The 20,255-nt window shown below is 45.2% G+C and overlaps 2 protein-coding genes across 2 annotated transcripts; both read left to right on the top strand.

Annotated features, from left to right (window-relative positions):
* Positions 1 to 733: 733 nt before the first annotated feature.
* Tspyl1 (TSPY like 1) lies at positions 734 to 3,327 on the top strand. Its single transcript, XM_041654135.1, has one exon. It carries the CDS (start codon positions 833 to 835, stop codon positions 1,940 to 1,942), a length of 1,110 nt encoding a protein of 369 aa, XP_041510069.1. The 5' UTR covers positions 734 to 832; the 3' UTR covers positions 1,943 to 3,327.
* A 12,542-nt stretch (positions 3,328 to 15,869) lies between these two features.
* Tspyl4 (TSPY like 4) lies at positions 15,870 to 19,637 on the top strand. Its single transcript, XM_041654030.1, has one exon. The coding sequence runs from the start codon at positions 15,949 to 15,951 to the stop codon at positions 17,161 to 17,163; it is 1,215 nt and encodes a 404-aa protein (XP_041509964.1). The 5' UTR covers positions 15,870 to 15,948; the 3' UTR covers positions 17,164 to 19,637.
* The last annotated feature ends 618 nt before the right edge of the window (positions 19,638 to 20,255 follow it).

The raw sequence follows: 20,255 nt of genomic DNA on the forward strand, positions 1-20,255 counted from the left end.
ATTCTGTTCAGAGAGCATAAGAATCAAATCTCTTGGGCTCAGATCATTCCTCTGTCATTTTCTATGCTACTTTGGTAAACGACTCAGTTTCTCCTCATCTCAGCTCCACGGGGAGTAAAATGAATGTCGTTCACAGGATTCTTGTAAGAGCTATACGATGTCGCGTTTATGACAGCGGTAGATGCACCAGTAAGAACAATCATTAATTATAACCACAAAGCAAGCATCTTCCAGAAAAATAGGAATTCCTAAACAAACCCAGAGCTTTGTCCCCCAGTAACAGAGATTAGAAGGGAATTGCGTTTTTATTATTGTTTTGAGACGGCGGCGTCTCCCTCTGTAGCCCAGATTAGCGTAGAGGTCGCGATCCTCCTCCGAAACCACAGGCAAGAACCCGTCCTACGAGACTAGAATTCATAGTTCTCATTTCTAACAATGGGGGTGGGGGCACTGTGGCATTAGATACGGAAATTTTTGCTCCGAGCTTTTTCGAATGCCAGGTTATATTTTTATCTTCTTACATAACTAAAAAGCGGATGCACTCATTGGCAGACCTTCAGCCACAGTGGGCAGTGTAAAGTGTGTTCAGCCACAACGGCTGCAGCCGAGATTTTTCCAGAAGCCCTGCAAGCATCACCCCCCCTCCCCCCTCCCCATCCCCGCCTTCGGTCTCCTAGGATGACCGAGATGCCTTGCGCAGCAAGCTCTCGCGATCTTTGCGGGCTGCGGCTCTGACGTCACCGCCCTGGAGACAGAGAAGGGGCGTAGCGGGAGCTGCGTGCGCTCTGAGGGGAGTTGTGTGTACACCGAGGGTGACGCGACCGGACCCGGCATGAGCGGCCCGGAGCAGGACGAGGGGACCCCTGTGCCCCCCAGCCACGGCCTCTGCGATGCTGACAGTGTCTCGGGAAGCCCAGGCAGGCGTCCGCTGCTCGGCGAGGGCAGCTCGGCCACCGTGCTGACAGGTGAGGGCCTAGCGGAGACCGTGACGAGCCCGGCGCCGCGGGGTGTCGTGGGGCTTGAGCCCCAGATGTGGGTGACCGCAGCCGGGCAGGGAGAGACTCCGCCTCCCGCCTCGAGTCTCCAGGCCGCTGCGCCCGTGGCTCCGGAAGACGGAGAGACGGTCAAGGCCGACGACGTCGCAGTGGTTGCAGCAGCTGAACCGTTTCTAGTGGCGATGGAAGGAAAGGAGGAGGTGATGGAGGTGGAGCAGAAGCCCCTGGGTGAAGAGATGGAGATGCTGGAGGCGAGTGGAAGGATGAGGGAGATGGAGGAGGAGGCAGGGCCCTGGCATCTGGGCATAAATCTCCGCATGAACCCCTTGGAGGCCATCCAGCAGGAACTGGACACTGTGAATGCTCAGGCTGACAGGGCCTTCCAACATCTGGAGCAGAAGTTTGGGCGGATGCGGCGACACTATCTGGAACGGAGGAACTACATCATTCAGAATATCCCAGGCTTCTGGATGACTGCCTTCCGGAACCACCCTCAGTTGTCCGCCATGATTAGGGGTCAGGATGCAGATATGTTAAGGTACGTAACCAACCTGGAGGTGAAGGAACTCAGACACCCTAAGACTGGCTGCAAATTCAAGTTCTTTTTTCGGAGAAACCCCTACTTCAGAAACAAGCTGATCGTCAAGGAATATGAAGTGAGATCTTCCGGTCGAGTGGTGTCTCTTTCCACTCCGATCGTATGGCGGAGGGGACATGAGCCCCAGTCCTTCATTCGCAGAAACCAAAACCTCATCTGCAGCTTCTTCACCTGGTTTTCAGACCACAGCCTTCCAGAATCCGACAGAATTGCTGAGATTATCAAAGAGGACTTGTGGCCAAATCCACTGCAGTACTACCTGTCCCGGGATGGAATCCGTAGACCCAGGCGTCGCCCAGTAAGAGAGCCTGTGGAGATTCCCAGGCCCTTTGGCTTCCAGTCCGGCTAACCTTTGCCTTAGAAAATACAGCTGAAACATGCCCCTTCTCACCTGTGCTTGAGCAAATGCAGCGAGTATGCAGTGATTTTGATTTTTTTTTCCTCCTGACTTCTGCATCTTCTCTTTGGACAGTGTCTCAACCTCAAGATTAAGAGACTACGGACATGCTCCTGCTTTGATGCTGGCTGTATTCGTATCTGCTAGTTCATATCCTTCAGAGCTTAACACGTGATACTGAAGTTTGCACTGCTTGGACTCTGTTGTTTTCCTTCTGTCACCTGTTTACTGCCACCTGGACTTCCTTTCTTTGTCTAGGGGCCCTTTCTATTTACCTGTTGAGCATGTGACATTATGGGCACCAAGTTTGCAATTACTGGGCATTAATGATGTTGTAGGAGAACAGGAGTGGGCCTCCTTGTGTGTGGTTTTTGTGATTCCTTTTCTGCACCAGCACCTATACTGCTTGCTGTTGCCTATACCGAGCTCCACTGGCACTTGCCAAGGCTCCTCACCCTCAATCTGCCACCCCACCTTCCTCCTGTTATTTCAGTGAAAAGTAGTAGTTCAGAAACCTCTGCAAGATCAGCAGTCCATTTAGACCTGTAGCGTTTCCAGGGAGGATGCTCTGTCAGAGAGGCTGCAGAACTCTGGCTGCCTCATCTGCTCTCCTCCCAAGTCCTTAGCTGGTTAGCAGTTCTAACAGGCTTATAGGGAGATGGCGCTGGATAGAAACAGGTGAGATCTTCCTTGTAACATACGGAAGAGCTAAAGAGGTTGTGATGGGTACCCCTGTAAACTGGAAAGGGTTAGGATCAAATTAAGTCAGATAAACATTGGACTGAAGATGAAGACCAGGCTGACAGAGTTTTCAAGTCCTGGTTGGCCAATGGTGCTGTGAGGAGAAATGCTTTCTCAGGATTGCAATAGGAAGTGTTTGGGAAGTTCCAAGTTAATGATTTAAATCTACACAGGGCTTCTTTACAGTACAAGTTTGGGTTATTTTCCTCCTCTTACTTGTGACCTGATAGAGCTGAAAGGATAATATTGTGCTCCTGTTTTGCCAGCATTTAGTAAACTGCTACTTGTTTTTATTTACTGGAAAAGTTTAAATACTTTCTTTTCATTTATTTGAAAGTATTTGGAAGAACAATAGTCTTGAGTATTCATAACAGTTTTCAATATTAATCTAAATTCTTAGAAGCAGTTTAGATAATCTGGTCTTTATCAAGTCTGTCAAATTATTGTCTTCATGGAAAAATTTATGTGATTTGATTGTCTTGGTAGCCTCTTAAATTGCACAATAGTTGTGAAAGTACGCTGACAATTAGAGCTGTACTGTGAGGATATTTGTTGTCATTTATATGCAAGATGGTAAATAAAGGCATGGCACTCTGTCAGATGTTTTATTTTTCACCCTTATAATGTATGGAAGAACTAGAGATTGTGATGGGTACCCTAAGCAGGGAATGTGAGCTGAACAGGGATAAACATATTAATAAAATCAGTTTTCCTTTATTGTTTAATGTGGCCAGTAGTAACTACACAGGACAGTACTCAGTGAATCTCAAATCATACATGATATTTTAAAGTTAAACAGTATCACTTTCTTCCCATAAACTGGATGTGTTTGTGTGTAAGTCAAGGGTTATCTGGGCTAAAACTCAAGATCAGTAAAGAATAGTAAGTTAAAAAAAAGGTGAGATATTGTTCCTCTGTGTCAACTAAGCTGGTCTCAAACTCACAGAGATCCACCTGCCTCTCTACTTCAGTGCTGGGATTAAAGGTGTGTGCCATAAAGATTAGTGTAGATTCATATTCTTCTAGAATAAATGGCTCTGTGTCATCTAATTTAGAGATATACACAATATTGAGAAAATACTTAGACATTGAATTTTTCATATATATGTTACATGGGCTCTCTATTTTAACAATTGTTTAGCCACAAATCTGAGCTTGACATTATATCAGTCACTTTCACTAGTGCTTACCACTTGAAGGTGCATACTTTGCTTTTGGAAAGTAGTGTATCGCAATACTAGCAATCTTAATCACTAATTGTTTAGTGGTTAATTACCTAATAACTCAACCATTATATCTGTGGTAAGGATTAAATGAGATGAGATGGTAAAGACTTTCTTTGCAATGAAGGAGCTCACTCCATGAAGGTGGAATCATTTATTTGATGTTTTCCTCCTTAAAACAACTATTGCTCATCCCTAAAGAATACACTCAAGCAAATTTAGGGGGGGCTAAACTGATAAGGGGGAGCCATTAAAGATGGTGGAGACTACTCCTTTTACTGTTGAGTCCTAGATTACAGAAGTCACAGTTGTATAAGCATCCTATAAAAAATAAATAACTTTGGAGCAGTACTTTCTTCATGGCTAAGTGCTTTGAGCTCTGAGGGGCTAATTTCATCTACTGGTCTGCCTCTGTCCATTTCCTCTGACCTCAGAGACTCTGAAGACCTACAGAAAGTTTCCACCTAGCCACCTGTCATAGCTTTAGCTGTCAACTTGACAAAAACCTGGAGTCAGCTGGCAAGAAGAAACCTCACTTGAAAACTTGCTCATGTCAGATTAGCCTGGGGCATGTCCATGGGTCATTTTCTAAACTGATAATTGATGTAGAAGGGCCTGGCCCACTGGGCAGCAGCATCCCTAGGCAGGTTAGGCCTGACCATGTAAGAAAGGTACTAGGAGCTAGACAATAAATAACATTCTTCCATGGTCCCTGCTTTAGTTCCTGCCTCCGAGTTTGTGCCCCTGGTGGTGGATCTATAAGCTGAAATAAGCCTTTTGCTTTTTATCATAGCAACAGGAAAAGCAAACAAGAATACCACACTAAGAAATGTGGGTGTTTCCTCCTAGCTCCATTTTTATTTAAAGAAATTTCCTTGTTAACACATGGGAGGACTTGGGGTCAATTAAAAATGAAATGGATCACAAAGATAAGTTACTAATTTTTATGAATACTTAGATTACTCAGCAATAGCATGATGGATCCACGGGATACTAGCTTTACATGGGGACTGAGTAACATTTTAAATTATTATGTACAATATTAACCAAAGTGATCTACTTCTTTGCAGCTCAGTTTCCTTACCTTTATAGAGATCTGCATTATAAGATCGATGCTTCAGACAACACATCATAAGGTTGCTGAGAGGGTAGCAACAGCACAAACTTGTAAGCTCCAGGGCATCTGATGCTATCTTGTTACCTCTGAGGGCCCCAAGCCTGTGCAAAAGATGCACATAACAAACGCAGATGAAACACTCAAAAAATATTAAAAAAAAAAAACAAAACAAAACAAGCATGCTTCTGTCCAATGCCATGATGGACTGAGCTGGGCCAAGAGACCCACATCCAGGCCTGCCTGGGCTTTGAGGAGGCAACATGAGGCACTATTATGGTGAGCAAATGTATGGTGTGTTATGGGGATGGGGGAGAGAGATTCATTTCCTGTGGACAGAGGTTTTCTGAAGAGGTGAAAGGGGTGAGGACTGGGCTGAGGTGGGTGGCTTCATTGCCACCCAGGGCCAGAGTGATGTCTGGGCCTGGGCTGATACAGGGGCCCATGTCTAGGTTCATGGCTCTCATGCAGCCACTGTCTGGGTTGATGTCCGAGGCTCCTGATACCACCAAAGGCAGAGAGGGTAAGGGTTGGTCCTGCCCCTCACTGGCTGTAACATTAGGGAGAGCTGGTTCTGCCCCTCACCAGCTGAAGCGTTAAGGGAAGAGGGTCCTATACCTCACCTAGGCAGCATAATAAAGCTGACCCTGTTCACAGAGGTGTGGGCCGGCTGACCCTGAGGGTGTGAGAATGGCAGAGCAAATCAGGCCCCTCTTGCATGCCATATGGTAGTGTGGGTCAAGGAAAGATGCCCTCCTCCCCTCACCCCTGGACACCTGCAGCAGGTGGGGAACTTGACCCAACCCCTCACCAGCTGTAGCACTCAGAAGAATGGGCCCTGCGCAGCACAGTAGAGTTGACCCTGTAGACAGGTACAGATGAGCCAGTCCATAGGGCATGAGAGGGGCATAGATGGTACTGTCTTCCTCGTCTGCAGTGGTGGGGTGGGTTGAGAGAAAGATGCCCTCCTACCTTGCTTCTACAGCCTCCAGCTGGCAAGGAAACCGACCTTTCCCTTTGCCAGCTGCAACACTGGGGAAAGTGGACCCTACACCTCATCTGGGCAGCACATTAGAGCTGCCCCTGTTGATGTGGGTGCAGGAGAGCTGGCTCAAGAACGTGACATGGGAGACCTGGCCCAGCCCCTCATCTGCCGTAAGGAGGCATGGATGGGGAGAGATGGCCCCCGTCAACAGCTGAGGTAGGTGGGAGAACTGGCCCTGAGGTAATAAGAGCAGGATAGCTGTCCCTGCCTGTTGGAGGCTGCTTATTCGTTCCCAGCCGCTTAAACCCGAAATAATCACTCAGAAACTAATACTATTTGGCCAATAGCTTAAGCATATTGCTACCTAGCTCTTATATCCTAAACTAACCTATCTCCATTAATCTGTGCATCACCACGAGGTCGTGGCTTATCGGCAAAGTTTCAGCGGGCTCCAGTGGAAGCATTTGTCTCCTGCAGCGGCTACATGGCATCACCCTGACTCTGTTTACTCTCTCTATATATCTCTCTCAGCCTGGCTTTACTGTTAAGCCATTGGCTGAAAGCAGTTTCTTTATTAACCAATGGCAATAAAACACGTTCACAGCATACATCACCTCCCACATCACCTGCCCTCCACCAGCAAGGCTAAGGAGGGCAGGCCCCTGCACCTCACCTGGGCAGCACAATAGAGCCAATCCCCTTGGTGGAGGTGTGGCTGAGCCAGGCTGTGAGGGAGCATGGGAGAGCTATCCTCACTATGCATCAGTCATGCAATGGTGTGGGTGGGGGAGAGATGACTCTCCTTACCAACCTCACCCCTTACCTCTTGTGACAGATGAGGGAACTGACCTTCCCCCTTACTAGTTGCAGCAGTCAGGAAAGCAGGTCCTGCCCCTCGCCTTGGCAGCACAATAGAGCTAAGGTTGGTGAAGGTGGGGTGAGCCAGCCCTGAAGTTGTGAGCACCGGAGAGCTGTTCCCATTTTTCATCTGTCAGGTGATGGTGTGGGTGGGGAGAAATGCAGTCAGTTCCCCTCCCCCATCCTGTCCACCTCCCCCCCCCCGCCCCTCCCATCAACAACTGAGGCAGGTGGGAGAGGTGGCCCTGAGGTCATAAGAGTGGGAGAGCCTTCCTGCCCCTCAGCTGCAGCAGCAGCAGACTTGGGAAAATGGCCACTACACTTTACCTGGGCAACATGGAAGAGCTGGCCCTGAAGGTGTAGATATGGGAGAACCAACTCTGAGAACTGAAAGCTGGAGAACTGGTCCTGCCCCATCACTGCAAGGGATGAACTAGTCTGGGAAATGATGAGGAAATCACTCTTGTGGTAAAGACTGGGGAGAGCAGGAGGGCTGACCAACCCTGCAACTACCCAGGATCAGAACCAGGGTTCTGTGTTGACCCATCCCAACATCTATCCCATCTGCTGAAGCACAGAGGGGGTGCATAGGTGGGGAGCCGGTCCTGTGAACCCAGGGCTGCAGGACCCCCACAACACAGGGCAGCAATAGGATGTGCAGGAAGAGTCCCAGTGGGGGCCCAGAATCTACGGTGGAGCAGAGACGAGGGACCTCCAACCAGACCAATGATTCTTTGTGATGAGCACCTGCATGTTAAGATATATGGATAAAGGTTTACTCGGCGACTCCCTGTGTCACATGGCAGCTTCCATGACACAATTTTCCCTTTCTTTCTTTCTTTCTCCCCCCTTTTTTCTTTTAAATTATATTTTGTTTTATTTGGAGATGGATGGGATGGGAATGCATGATGTGAAAGACACAAAGAACAAATTAAAAGTTTTTTTTTAAAAAGACAAAAGAACCAGAGGAATAATAGCTGTGTTAGCTTTAAAATGCCACTTATTAGTACCAGGCCAAAACTGATCTTACTGAAGTGTGTTTTAACTTACGACTAAGAGACGTGCAATAACCTGGTCACTGTCAAGGGGGTCTGCCTGGGATCCACTGCCTTGTAAAAAGTGCTGATATACTCCGATGTACTTTCCCTAGGGTGCTGTCAAGAATGTGGACCGTTTTTGAACATTACAGCGCTCACAAGCTGGCCGTCAGCTTCAGTTCAGATCTGTTCCTGTCCATCACCCTAAAGCAATGAATTTTTATGGGTAGCTCTAGGCTAGCAGTGTGAACAGTGTGTGGATCTTACTAGAAATGCCCCACTGTAGGCTAACTGAGAGAGAGAGAGACTCTGGAAGTAGCATTTAGAAACCATGTTTGCTCATGCTCTAGGCTGGAGGTGTTCAACCATTTTAGCTTCTCTGGGTCATATTAGACAAAGAAGAATTGTCTTAAATTGAGGATTAGATTGAAGCTTTATGTGTACCCTTTGAAAACTGTCAAGTAACATATTTGCTGATTAAAAAGAGTTGTAAGTTTACCAAAATACATTTTTCCAAGAAATTTTGAAAACTTTTCAAACTATATCAAACTGAAAAGCAAGGCTACATGTTTGTTTGTTTGTTTGTTTTGTTGTTTTTTTTCTGTGCACGGAACAGTTCAGCCAATGTCTGGAGATACATAAAATTGTTTGTTTCAATTTGAGCTTGTCCTAATTCCAGTTTCATTAGGATTTCTATTATAATTGGAAACATTTCATTGATGAGTAGTTACTTTTCATTTTGAATGCACAGGCTTAACCCATTTTAATATTAAAATATTAAATCTTCAGGCCATTTTTATTATTAAGTTCTGGCATAAATTTAGCTTCTGATTTTACAAACAACTTGATAACATGTCCCAAACCATACAATATTTTCAACATTTGGTCTTAATTTAGCCTTCTTAGTTTTGAAAAGTAAATGATGTCTCCATAGTCACATCAGTACTTCAGAGGAATTCTTGAATTGGTTATGATTAGTTCCTTGGCTCTTGCATGATTCACAAGTTGGTGACAATACACATGATATTATCAGTCTTTAAGGGTTTTGTGCATACATTTTGCTGTTGTGTTTTGCAATGATGCTTCCTCAGACATGAATGTGGGACAGTGGTTGCATTGTCTTCTGTTACATTACAACCCCCATCCTTTGTCTTCTGTCTCCAAGGCATTATCAGGATCTAGTCTAAATATGTTGACAATGGACAAAGAAAATCTCCTTAACTTCTTTTTTACTACTTGGCATAAATCTTTTGTTCTAGTTGTCTTCTAAGCGCACAAAAGAAGCATTTCTTCAGGAACACGATGATTATAAATACCTTCAACGACAATGGCAAGGTGGGCTGTGTTTGTAGCATCAGTGTCGTGACCTGCCATTAAAGAATAAAGTGTAAAGTCTACTCCTCATTCATTCCACCCAGGTTCCTCAAACTGCATGCTTATAGTGTGGTGAGACAACCTGATTTTAGAAATATTCCTCTCAGAGGGGATATCAAACCATGTTCCACTCACAATTTAATAAACTTACCACCAGTAAATGGTCCTGATATTGTTGCCATTAAATATGCTAATACTTACATAGACTTTGCAGTAGAATCCATCTGAGCTTCGACAATTTTTCTGTTGAAAAGACAGTTTTAGCTTTTTCAGTTCAGCTATTTTGTCCTTCTGACAGTCTGTGGAAGACTGACTTTGGCAGCTTGTTTTTGCACACTGTGGATGTCTTCTCAAATTCAGTCTTTAAAAACTTGCCCCAGTTCCCTGAGGTTTAAGCAGAGTGCCTCAAAATCATCTTTTTAATTTGTGTAACAATCCTCCTTCATTCATGACTTTTCTTTTTTTGATATTGTAGGGGCTGTGTTGGAATTGAAAAAATAATTGACAGTGGGTTAAGTTTGCTTCGTTCATGAAAAGTAATTGACAGGAAGGTAGGAAGGTTTGGGCCCTTCCACTTCTCACCCGTGGATGTGGGCCGACTGTAGAGCATGGGGGGTGAAATGTGAAGCTCAGCAAGGTGTCAGGTAACCCTAATAAAACATATGGGAATTTCCTGTCTTCTAAACAGCACGACAAGCCTATTGTCTACACTAGTAAACTGCAACACCATTGATAACCACGGTGTCTCACTCACCAGGTCACTATGAGCACATGTAGCATACGGTCGTACCGCTTCAACTGTCTGCATCTAGAGAACATGCTGGAAATGCTCACCACCGTAAAACTGAAACCATTCTAAACACATTCAGAGCTGCATTAACAATTTAGTGTACACTTTGATTTTGTAACTCCATAATATCTATGTCATCATTTCCCTATATAGGTTCATATCTCCAGTATAGGTTCAGCAAAAAAAGTCTATTACCCAAGATGTAAGTAACATGAGCTGCATCATTTTTCATTTCAAACAGATACTTGTGCTCTGTTGTGGTTGCTTCTACTTTTGTCATAAAATATATATAAAACTTTAAATGTATAGCTTGATTTCAGTTCATTGTTTCCAAATCTGCTTATGAATAGCTTCTTTAAAAAAGGAATATGTTTATAAAGAAATTGGAGTGTTTCCAGACCCTAGCGGACTGTAACTGCTTCTTGTCACTACAAATGTCACTTCTGACCTTTACTGGGCAGACTAAGTTGCTTGGCTGCACTTTCCCTCACAACAGAATGAACCAAAAAAAAAAAATTCAAATTTTCATTCATTACAGTGGCATTTGAAGTTGCCATGGGTCAGCCCATATAGCTTTTCTTTGGAGTGTCCATTGCAACTAGTCATTAGGCTAGTTCAAGGCCTTTGACTTCTGCTGCATCATCAATACTGGACCCCCGGAGAAGCTCTCAGATATCCTGCTGTTGCCCTGAGTCCTGAGGTGATCCTACAGTTATAGATCGGCAGAGAGGACCCTGACATGCTCCAGCGAAGTTAGAGTGGGCCAAAACCCTGGATCTGGGCCTGGGTGGTAGTTGATTGGTCAGTCAGGTTTTTCCTCGTTCACACTACCAGAGCCAGCATCCCCTCTACCCAGGAAAGAGCTAGGGCCAGCTCTCCCATGTCCATGTCGTAGGGGCTGGCCTTCCAGTGTTTTGCCACCAAGAGCAGTTCTCCCACACTGCCCAGACAAGGGGCAGGACCAGCTCTCCCATCAGTAGCATGAACAAGAGGTGGGGCCAGCTCACTAGCATCCAAGCCAATGAGGCCAGCTCTGCTGTGCCACCCATGCAAGGGGCAGGGCTAGCTTTCCTGCACCCAAGTGGTTGGGGCTAACTCTCCCAAGCCCATGTCACCATTGGTACCCCTGTGTGGTGACTGGGACTTGGGGGCGGATCTCAAATTGTGGCAATCTTCCAGTCTCTGCCTCTCGAGCTCAGGCATGCATGATTATAACCAGATAATAATAATAATAAAAAAATGCTTTTGAAGTCTAAACACTTGGCACTCTTAGTAAGCTGTCCCAATACTTAATGTAAGTGTTCCTCTGAGACATGTTTTCCAAATCACTGTACACCTGCCAATTTGACCCTGGTGCTCTCTTGCTCTTGCCAGGCGATGTCAGCAGAAGGCACCCAGAGAACATGTAACCCCACATTTTTCCCTTTCATAATTCTAAAGAGTTTGAAGATGAAACGTCAAGAGGCTGCTGTTGTCTAATTATGGCAGTGAAACTAACAACCAAGTTCTCGTGTGCCCAGACAAGGACAACTGCATTGTGAGTGCTATTCTTTTGATAACAGTAGCAACGTTTCATTGATTGTGTCAAAAAACAAAACAAAACAAACAAACAAACAAACAAAAACAGCGTACCTTAGGACTACGGATATGGACCACATAAATTGTGGACACTTCATCTATCCATGACATTGATCTTCGGTTCAGAACATCCACCACTCACATCCATGGAACTCGGTGGTAATGGTAGCTCCATACACTGGTGATGCCATACATAACCCATCCAACTACCTCACTTTAGCGTGAAGGCTATGCATGCCACAGCATCTACATATTGAAATACAGATCTTAAATATTTCTTTCATTTATTTTTAAGCTACTACTATGATCTTGCATTGATTAAAACTTATATTTGGAAAAAAAAACACACAAAAAAACTGCAGTTGAATCAAGCTTCTAGAAACTCATGAAGTCTAGACTGACAGCTGTGGAGCCTTCATGGGACCAAACTAGGCCCTCCATATGTGGGAGACAGGGGTGAAGCTTCTATCTGTGAGGCACCTGCCAGTAGGACCAGGATCTATTCCTGATGCACGAGCTAGCTTACTGGAGTCTATTCCCTATGGTGGGATGCCATGCTCAGCCTTAATGCAGGGGTGGGGGGACTTTATCCTGCCCCAACTTAATGTGCCAGACTTTGTTGTCTCCCCATGGGAGCCCTTACCCTTTGGGAGGAGTGGGTGGGAGGCTAAGGGGGGGAGACAGGAAGGGGCTGGAGGAGGAGTGGGATAGGAGAGAGAACTGTGGCTGGAATGTAAAATGAAATTAAAAAAATAAACTAGAAAAAAAAAGCTGGGTGTGGAGGTGCATCCCAGCACTCTGGAAACAGAGGCACATGAATCTGAATTTGAGGACAGTTTGCTAGTCTACATAATGAGTTCCAGGACAGCAAGAGCTACATAGAGTCTTAATTAGTCTCCCATCTCTTTTCTGTCTCCCCTCTCCCCACCCCCTCTGTAAACATTATAGTATAGCATGTGAATTTCAAATAAGGAAAAGTCATAATATTTATTTCAAAAATTAATATCAAATCGATTGGTAACTACGAAGGTATTGAACTAGAGGATCACTCACTCTTTTCTTCTTTAAGAACTAGGTACATCCCCAACAATTATTAATTGTGAGGAAAATAGATGCTGTAGATGTTTATGCCCCTCCAATAATATGTGGAAAGATAATCCCTGGTGTGAGGATCAAGGTGGAGTCTTTGAGAAACTACTAATTTGCTTATTGAGGGCTCAGTTGAGGGTCTTAACTGGATTAGATTCCTAAAAGGCCCTCCTCATGTGAGGACACAACAAAAGTGCTACTTCCGGCCAAACAGCAGGGCCTCATCAGACAGCAACTCTACTGTCTCCTTGGTCTTTGATTTCATAGTGTCCAGAACTCCAAGAAATACATTTCTACTGTTTGTAATTCATCCTGCCTAGGGTGTGCTGATGTAGCACCCTGAAATGACTAGTGGGGTTAGGAGGGCTAGAGAGAGGGTTTCAATTGTTTGGGAAGTACCATTAGTGAGCACACAGGCTTCTGAGCCAGACTATGGAGGAGCAGAGCGTCGCTTCCCTGTTTGCTGTATGACTGTAAATCAATTCTTCAGTTCCATCTGAAGCCAAGTAGAGGTTATATATTGAAGTATGTAAAAGTATACAGTATACAAAGGTACAACTGAATATAACCCCCATTAATCATATAATTAGAAATATTATTATTCTGAAAAAAGTCAAGAAGAATAATAGGGCATATTTCATAATTTTTTTAATATTTATATATACTGGGTAAAATCATTTCCATTTGATTGCTATGTTTGATCTTCTGATTTCCCAGTAAATGAAAATTATATTGTAGATTTTCACAGAATTTTCCATGCCTATCTTTCCATAGCATCATGTTATTGACATATTGTTTTCAATGAGACTGAGTTTCATTGCCAATTACCAACAGAATATGCTCCATTATATAGGAAACATTCAATCTTCTAACATACCAAAAACTTAAGGTATGATTTATAGCTTTATCTAAACAACTCAAACACTAGGAAAGTCATATTAAAAGTTTTCATTTAAATTTAAATTCTCACTTACACAATCAGGTTTCATGAAAACACTCTGTGAGATACTGGCCTGTACTGTATTAAATGTCAATGGAGTTGCTTGCTACACCACATTATTATCTTGCTGGGATGAGGAAAACGGTCATCACAATCAGGAATGCTAAAAAGTTAAGCCCAGGTAAGTTCTAAATTGGGTGTAAAAGCCATGAGAGCTATAGGAATTTAAAGGATTAACAATGCTAATGTGGTAAGCAGTACGGAAGGTAGAGATGGGAAGAGGCGATTTGTCATTAATCCCAGTATGGACAATTGATTTCTCAGTGCTTCCTGGGTTCCTGGATATGAACCAATGTGATTTAAATGTCCTGTGAGATTCCCGTAGACATTTAAATAAAGGGCCGGCTGTGAGGGTAAACAAATGATTTAGGTGGCAGGTATAATCAAATCAAAGATGATGGAAGGCTGGGTTGTTTCATCGGTAGAGAAATTAATCTTTAAAACATGGGTAAATACAAGGGGGAAAAGTCCACATGTAATTTTCTCACTTTTATGAAGTGATGTAATAACGAACTTTTTCCTTCCGCCTGAACTGCCCTGTAAATTGGTTCGGCATTTGATGTTTCTCTGCATCGTGACTTAGGCTAAAGCCCAAGAGTGTTTGCTGCTTCTGCAGCAGTGGGGAGAGTCTTTAGGTAGAGAAACAGTGGGATGCCAAAGAATAGCCCAGAAGTCACAAAGCCAGTTGCAGTTCAATGTCTATTCGTTTACCAAGGAAGTGAAGCAATACACTGATTTCTGCTCAGTAAGGCAAAAAGAACATTTGTTCGGAGAAAAAGGAAAGGGCCCAGAAAAATAATTGCTGTTTCTGGATTTAACCTTTTTGCACCTTTTTATTTTATTTGGAGAACTGATCTATTTTCCAGCAGGGAGAGGTCAGTCTGGATATACCAGCTCTGGGTGGGGACACCAGACTGCATGGTATGCCCTTCGTTGTTGGCCAGTGATGTCTCTCATCACCTCCCAGTCTTAGCTGAAGCAGGCACTACCCCTTCCTCACTAGAGGTCTTGGGGTAGTGCTGCTTTTCTTTAAACTCTAATTCCCAGCCGAGTATTTGAGCATAACCATACTCTGGGTGAGAGTCAATTAATTTCCCAATGCAAAGAGCTGTAACACTTTGTTCTAATAGGACCCGAAACATTAAATATGCAGAATTTCAGTCTCTTTTTAGTCTTACCGACCCAAGAATTAACCTCATTATTCTGACTGTAGGAAGCTAAGAGACAGTGGTGATTACAAATACTTTCTCTAAGCTGACTTGAATGGATGACCTTTCTTCTTTCTAAGCAGCTATTTTAGAGACAGTAACTTAGCTGTCTGGAAAAGCTGGTAATTGTTTCTGCCTTCACAAAAGCAAATTCGGGCAAATGTTTGTTGGCTTCATACTCACAGGCATGAAGCAGAAACCAAGATTATAACCCAAGGCAAAGGAACGTTCAAAATCCTCTGAGATTATGTTTCCTCCAGTAATACCGAAGGGCTAAGTTTGTGCATATGGTATTCGTGTGGCCACCTATAAGGAGCAGTTTACTATTCATTTGAAAGTGAATAAATATCCAATCGCGTCACAGACATCGGCTAATATATACAAACATTAAAATTCTAACAGAAGCTGAAATGATTTTGAATGTCTCCTTTGCATAAAAATAAAAACAGCAACGACACTTGTCTTTCAAAATCGGATTCTGCGCAATTCCTCAGTAACCGCCATGAATTTGTGGACGAAATAAGAAAGGCCTGTGAGCTGGGGAATTCGTTTTTCTATTTCTGAGAAGCTCGATGAGATCTGATTTTATTAGACAATAGCTTCTATTTATAAATGTATTTTAAGACAATGGTTTATAGAATGTTGAAATTAATTTAGAGATTTGCGAATACACATTAATATAATTTTGCATCCGTTTGTGTAAACAAACGCAATTTCCAGATAAGATTCAATTTACAGCATCGTGTAAAAAGACAAAAAGAATACATTGACTGACAAGCTTAATTACCTGGGTAGCCAGTTCTCGCGCTATGGTTAGATGCAGCTGCTACCCTGACGTCACAGGTTGCCATGGTAGCAACAGCCCCGAAGGAAAAGGGGTGGAGCTAAGCACTCACTGCGGTGCTGCGCTGCGTCTGCAGAGGACGAGGAAGGCTCCTCTGCAGGGCTGACATCTGCCAAAATGAGCGGCCTGGATGAGGGCAATGAGCTCCCTCTCGCTAACACCACGACCCCCGCCCATGCCCCGGAAGATCTGAATCTGAACCGTGAGGAAACCGAGGCGGCGAGGGCGATGGAGGATGCAGGTGAGGCCGGTGCGGAGGGAGGCGCGCCCCCGGATTCCCAGCACAGCGGCGGACCTGCGCTTTGCCTTGCAGTGGCTGAAAATTGCGGTGATGCGGCAGGCGGAGAGGGGCTGGAGGATGCTCTGTCTCCATCAAAGGGCGGGGACGCAGCCCCAGTCCCTGTGGCAGCCAACGACAGTAATAAAAATGGCTGTCAGCCTGAAGGGCCGCGCAGCCCAGCTGGACCGAAAGCTCTGGAAGCCTGTGGTGCGGTGGGCCTGGGGTCCCAGATGGTGCTGGGGGCAAAGAAGACCAAGGAAATGACGGCGACCAAGTGCGCCACCTTTGTGGCCGCTGAAAAGGAGGGAGAAGCAGGGGCGGCGATGCAGGAAAAGAAGGGGGTACAGAAGGAAAAAAAGGTAGCCGGAGGAGGAAAGGAGGAGACTCGTCCCAGAGCCCCGAAGATCAATAATTGCATGGACTCGCTAGAGGCCATCGATCAAGAGCTGTCAAACGTAAATGCGCAGGCCGACAGGGCCTTCCTCCAGTTGGAACGCAAATTTGGGCGGATGAGAAGGCTCCACATGCAGCGCAGAAGTTTCATCATCCAAAACATCCCAGGTTTCTGGGTCACCGCTTTTCGGAACCACCCTCAGCTGTCACCAATGATCAGCGGCCAAGACGAAGACATGATGAGGTACATGATCAATTTAGAAGTGGAGGAGCTTAAGCACCCAAGAGCAGGCTGCAAATTTAAGTTCATCTTCCAAAGCAACCCCTACTTCCGAAATGAGGGGCTGGTCAAGGAATATGAGCGCAGATCCTCTGGTAGAGTGGTATCCCTCTCTACTCCGATCCGCTGGCACCGGGGCCAAGAACCCCAGGCCCATATCCACAGGAATCGGGAGGGGAACACGATTCCCAGTTTCTTCAATTGGTTCTCAGACCACAGCCTCCTAGAATTCGACAGAATAGCTGAAATTATCAAAGGGGAGCTGTGGTCCAATCCTCTACAATACTACCTGATGGGCGATGGGCCACGCAGAGGAGTTCGCGTCCCACCAAGACAGCCAGTGGAGAGTCCCAGGTCCTTCAGGTTCCAGTCTGGCTAAGCTCCTGCAGGAGAGTCCTCCCACCTCCTCGGTTTGGCCAGCAGCATGCAGCCTCTCGTCTGCTTTCTCTTCCTGTAGGATTGTGTCCTTTGGTTCTTCTCAGTCTCTAGTAGTTTCAAGATCGTGGCTTCCAAGTCTATGCTCTTTCTCTTGGCCATCACCGTGTCCTGCATAGTGTTAATGGTGTTCCAAGTGCATGGCCTCCAAACTGCTTCTAAGCCAGGCTCACAGTGCTGTAGTTTGTACTGCCTTCCTTTGCATGGCTTGGTTCTTGTCTGTGACCACGTCTTCTTCCAGTTTTTTAAAAGTGGTTCGCTACCATAAGAAAGCTTGACATTATCCTTAATCAAGAATTTGCCAGGTCTCATTCTTCCTGTCGTGTTTCTTATTTTCTATGGACTGTGATGAACTGTGACTTTCACCACTGCAAGATGGAACTGTATCCCAACCCAGCCATCAGCCCATCAGGACATTCCAACTGATCCGAGCTGTCTTCCTGGGCCTTTGCTATTTACCACTGAAGCAGGTGGCTGGTGGGTGACTACTAGGCATGAGTAAAGTAACAGGCCGGGAGTGTTTTATGTTACCACATCGGTCTTGTACCTTTGGTTACTGTGCATTGTGATCAGCTACTGGTGAGTATGAAGGCCTGTGCAATTGCCCACTAGTTCTCTCCTGGTTGAGCTGGGCACAGGCCAACACTGTTCCTCAGGAACTAAGGACCCAAGCTCCTAGGCAGCACACAGGACCCCCGACTATTACCCGTGACTCCGTTGGCCATTGGGCAGGATGTGCAGTCTCATAGGCAGTGCCCAAAGCAAAGCCTGAGTGCCTCCCTTCTGAGCCCTAGCCAGCAAATTATTCGGAATCCAGGCAACTTTGTTAGGTAACGCCCCCTACTCCTGTGTCCACACCCACACTGATTATTAAGTCATAGCTGCCTAGGTTGGGGTGGTTGGAAATCATTTGTGGCACTCCACACAGGGTTTGCTGTGTTTTTTTTCTCACTGACTCTTCTTTCTTCCTGTTCCCTTCTCTTTGAAGCAGTTACAGCCTAAAGGCAGAAAAACAAAACTGGCTACAGGTTTGTTTTTCCTTTCCTCCCCGTTCCCCAGTTCTGCCCAGGCAGAAAAAGGTACTGTAGTCTCGAAATCTCTTGCTGTCCTTCCTATTTCACCCTCCTCTTAGTCACGTCTGAAAATTTCAATGGAGGCCACCTCCATTCCTCCCTCCTCCTCCGTTCCACCAGATGTTGAGAAAGAAGAATCTCAACGACTGACTGCAGCCCCTGAGCGAGATGTGAACAAACACAACTGAAACTGCACCTGTTCCTAAAGACGAGCGGGCATTTTTCGGGGCGCAGCCTGTAGAATGACTAGAGAGTAGCTATGTGCGTCATCCCTGTTCGGCTTGTCTGACCTTGGTCCTTACTTATCAGCTTCTGAATTTCCTTCCTTGTTTCCATCCTAACAAAGGAGGAAGCGGGCTGTCGAGTGCATTGTGGGAGACTCCAAGCCTCTTCTGAGGGATGGGGGATGTAAGGAGTCTGGATTTGCAGGGCTTGCTCCTGTGTGCACGCAGTTGTGCAGTGACAGCTCTTAGTTCTGAGCCTGCAGCTGTGGCCCTCACCATCCTCTTTCTGATTTAAAGAACTTGTTAGAAGCTTCCCCAGAGCTCTGGAGGTCTGGATACCTTCAGTCGAGCCCTAGAGAAGGACTAGAGTGAAAGGGGAGCCTACTGCAGAGTGAGTTCTAGGCCTGCTGTGATGATTGATGTCTTGCAGGAGCATGGCTGGGGGCAGTGGTCACTGAGGCAAGTTTCTAGTGCAGAATGGGGAGATCAGATGGGTTGGGATTTAAAAGGAATGCTTGGAGGAGTTTTTCCTAATTCTCAACTCTCCAATAGATCTTTTGTGAACTGATGTAAGTCTGGGTGTTTTCTTCTTCAGATTCTGGGAGTGACCTTTGTGGGAGATCAACGGTGTGCACTCCTTATCCCACTGTGCTTGACCAAACCCTATTACTCCCTGTCAGCTGACTGGCAGAATTGATGTTTACAAGCCTGCCTTTTGCTTATCATTGAGAACAAGTGCAAACATTTGAATATCTGTCCTTTGCAGTACGAAGCCTCCGTGAATATTCATTACTAGATTAACTTATTCTGGTGTCTATTCCTATATAGCTGTATTCTTAGAAACACAATCCGCATAATGTGATCTTTGAAGTCCGAAGATTTTGAAAACTGTTGCTATGTCTTGTAAAAGTGATTTCAAAAGAAAAAAAAAACGTAACTTGTCGTACTGATATTTCCTGCTGTAGTAATACTTGACACTATGTTTTACCAGTGTGGGACCAGAACGGCCACCACACTAAATGAGACTTAGTCCTTTGTCTTCTCCTGTGTGCTTGAAGGAAAAACATGTTACTGTTATGTTTCTTGTCTTCACCAAAAAGAAATAAATGAATAAAGATGAATAAAAAGCTCTGTGCTGTCTGGGATAACACAGGCTGGGCAATGATGAGCCGCTTCACTCCTATTCACAGGGCCAGCAGGTAAGAGATTGTGTGAGCTGGTTCTGAAGCTGCACAGAGAATAACTAGAGAACCTGGGTGTGGTAGCACATGAATGTGACTGCAGCTCTTGGGAGCCTGAGGAAGGAGGAGGTGGAGTCTGAGGCCAGAGTGGGCTACAAAGCAATTCAGAGGCAGCTGGGCTGACACACACACACACACACACACACACACACACACACACACACACGTATGTATTTATATAAACACACACATATATATCCTTTGATCCAGTTTTAATACAAGATATATATGGAATATATGCCATATACACATGTTTATATATTTCTCTATATATCTTGTATTAAGGCTATATCAAAGGAAGGAAATTAAGTTCTAAAACTGCGAAAGAAAAAGAAATTCAAGGGAATGGAGCAGGCACAGGGCTGTAGGAATGAGCCAGCTGTTTGGCAGTGACGTCGACAGGATGTCGGTGTCTAACATTCACAGCAGATTATGCAGCACGGAAGCCATGTTAACCTGCAGTGAGTGGGTGGCATTGTGTCATCAGGAGGAACACCT

This window comes from Microtus oregoni, unplaced genomic scaffold (assembly GCF_018167655.1).
Source record: "Microtus oregoni isolate MIOR12 unplaced genomic scaffold, Mior012 000006F_ref0000085, whole genome shotgun sequence".
NCBI classification, from domain to species: domain Eukaryota; kingdom Metazoa; phylum Chordata; class Mammalia; order Rodentia; family Cricetidae; genus Microtus; species Microtus oregoni.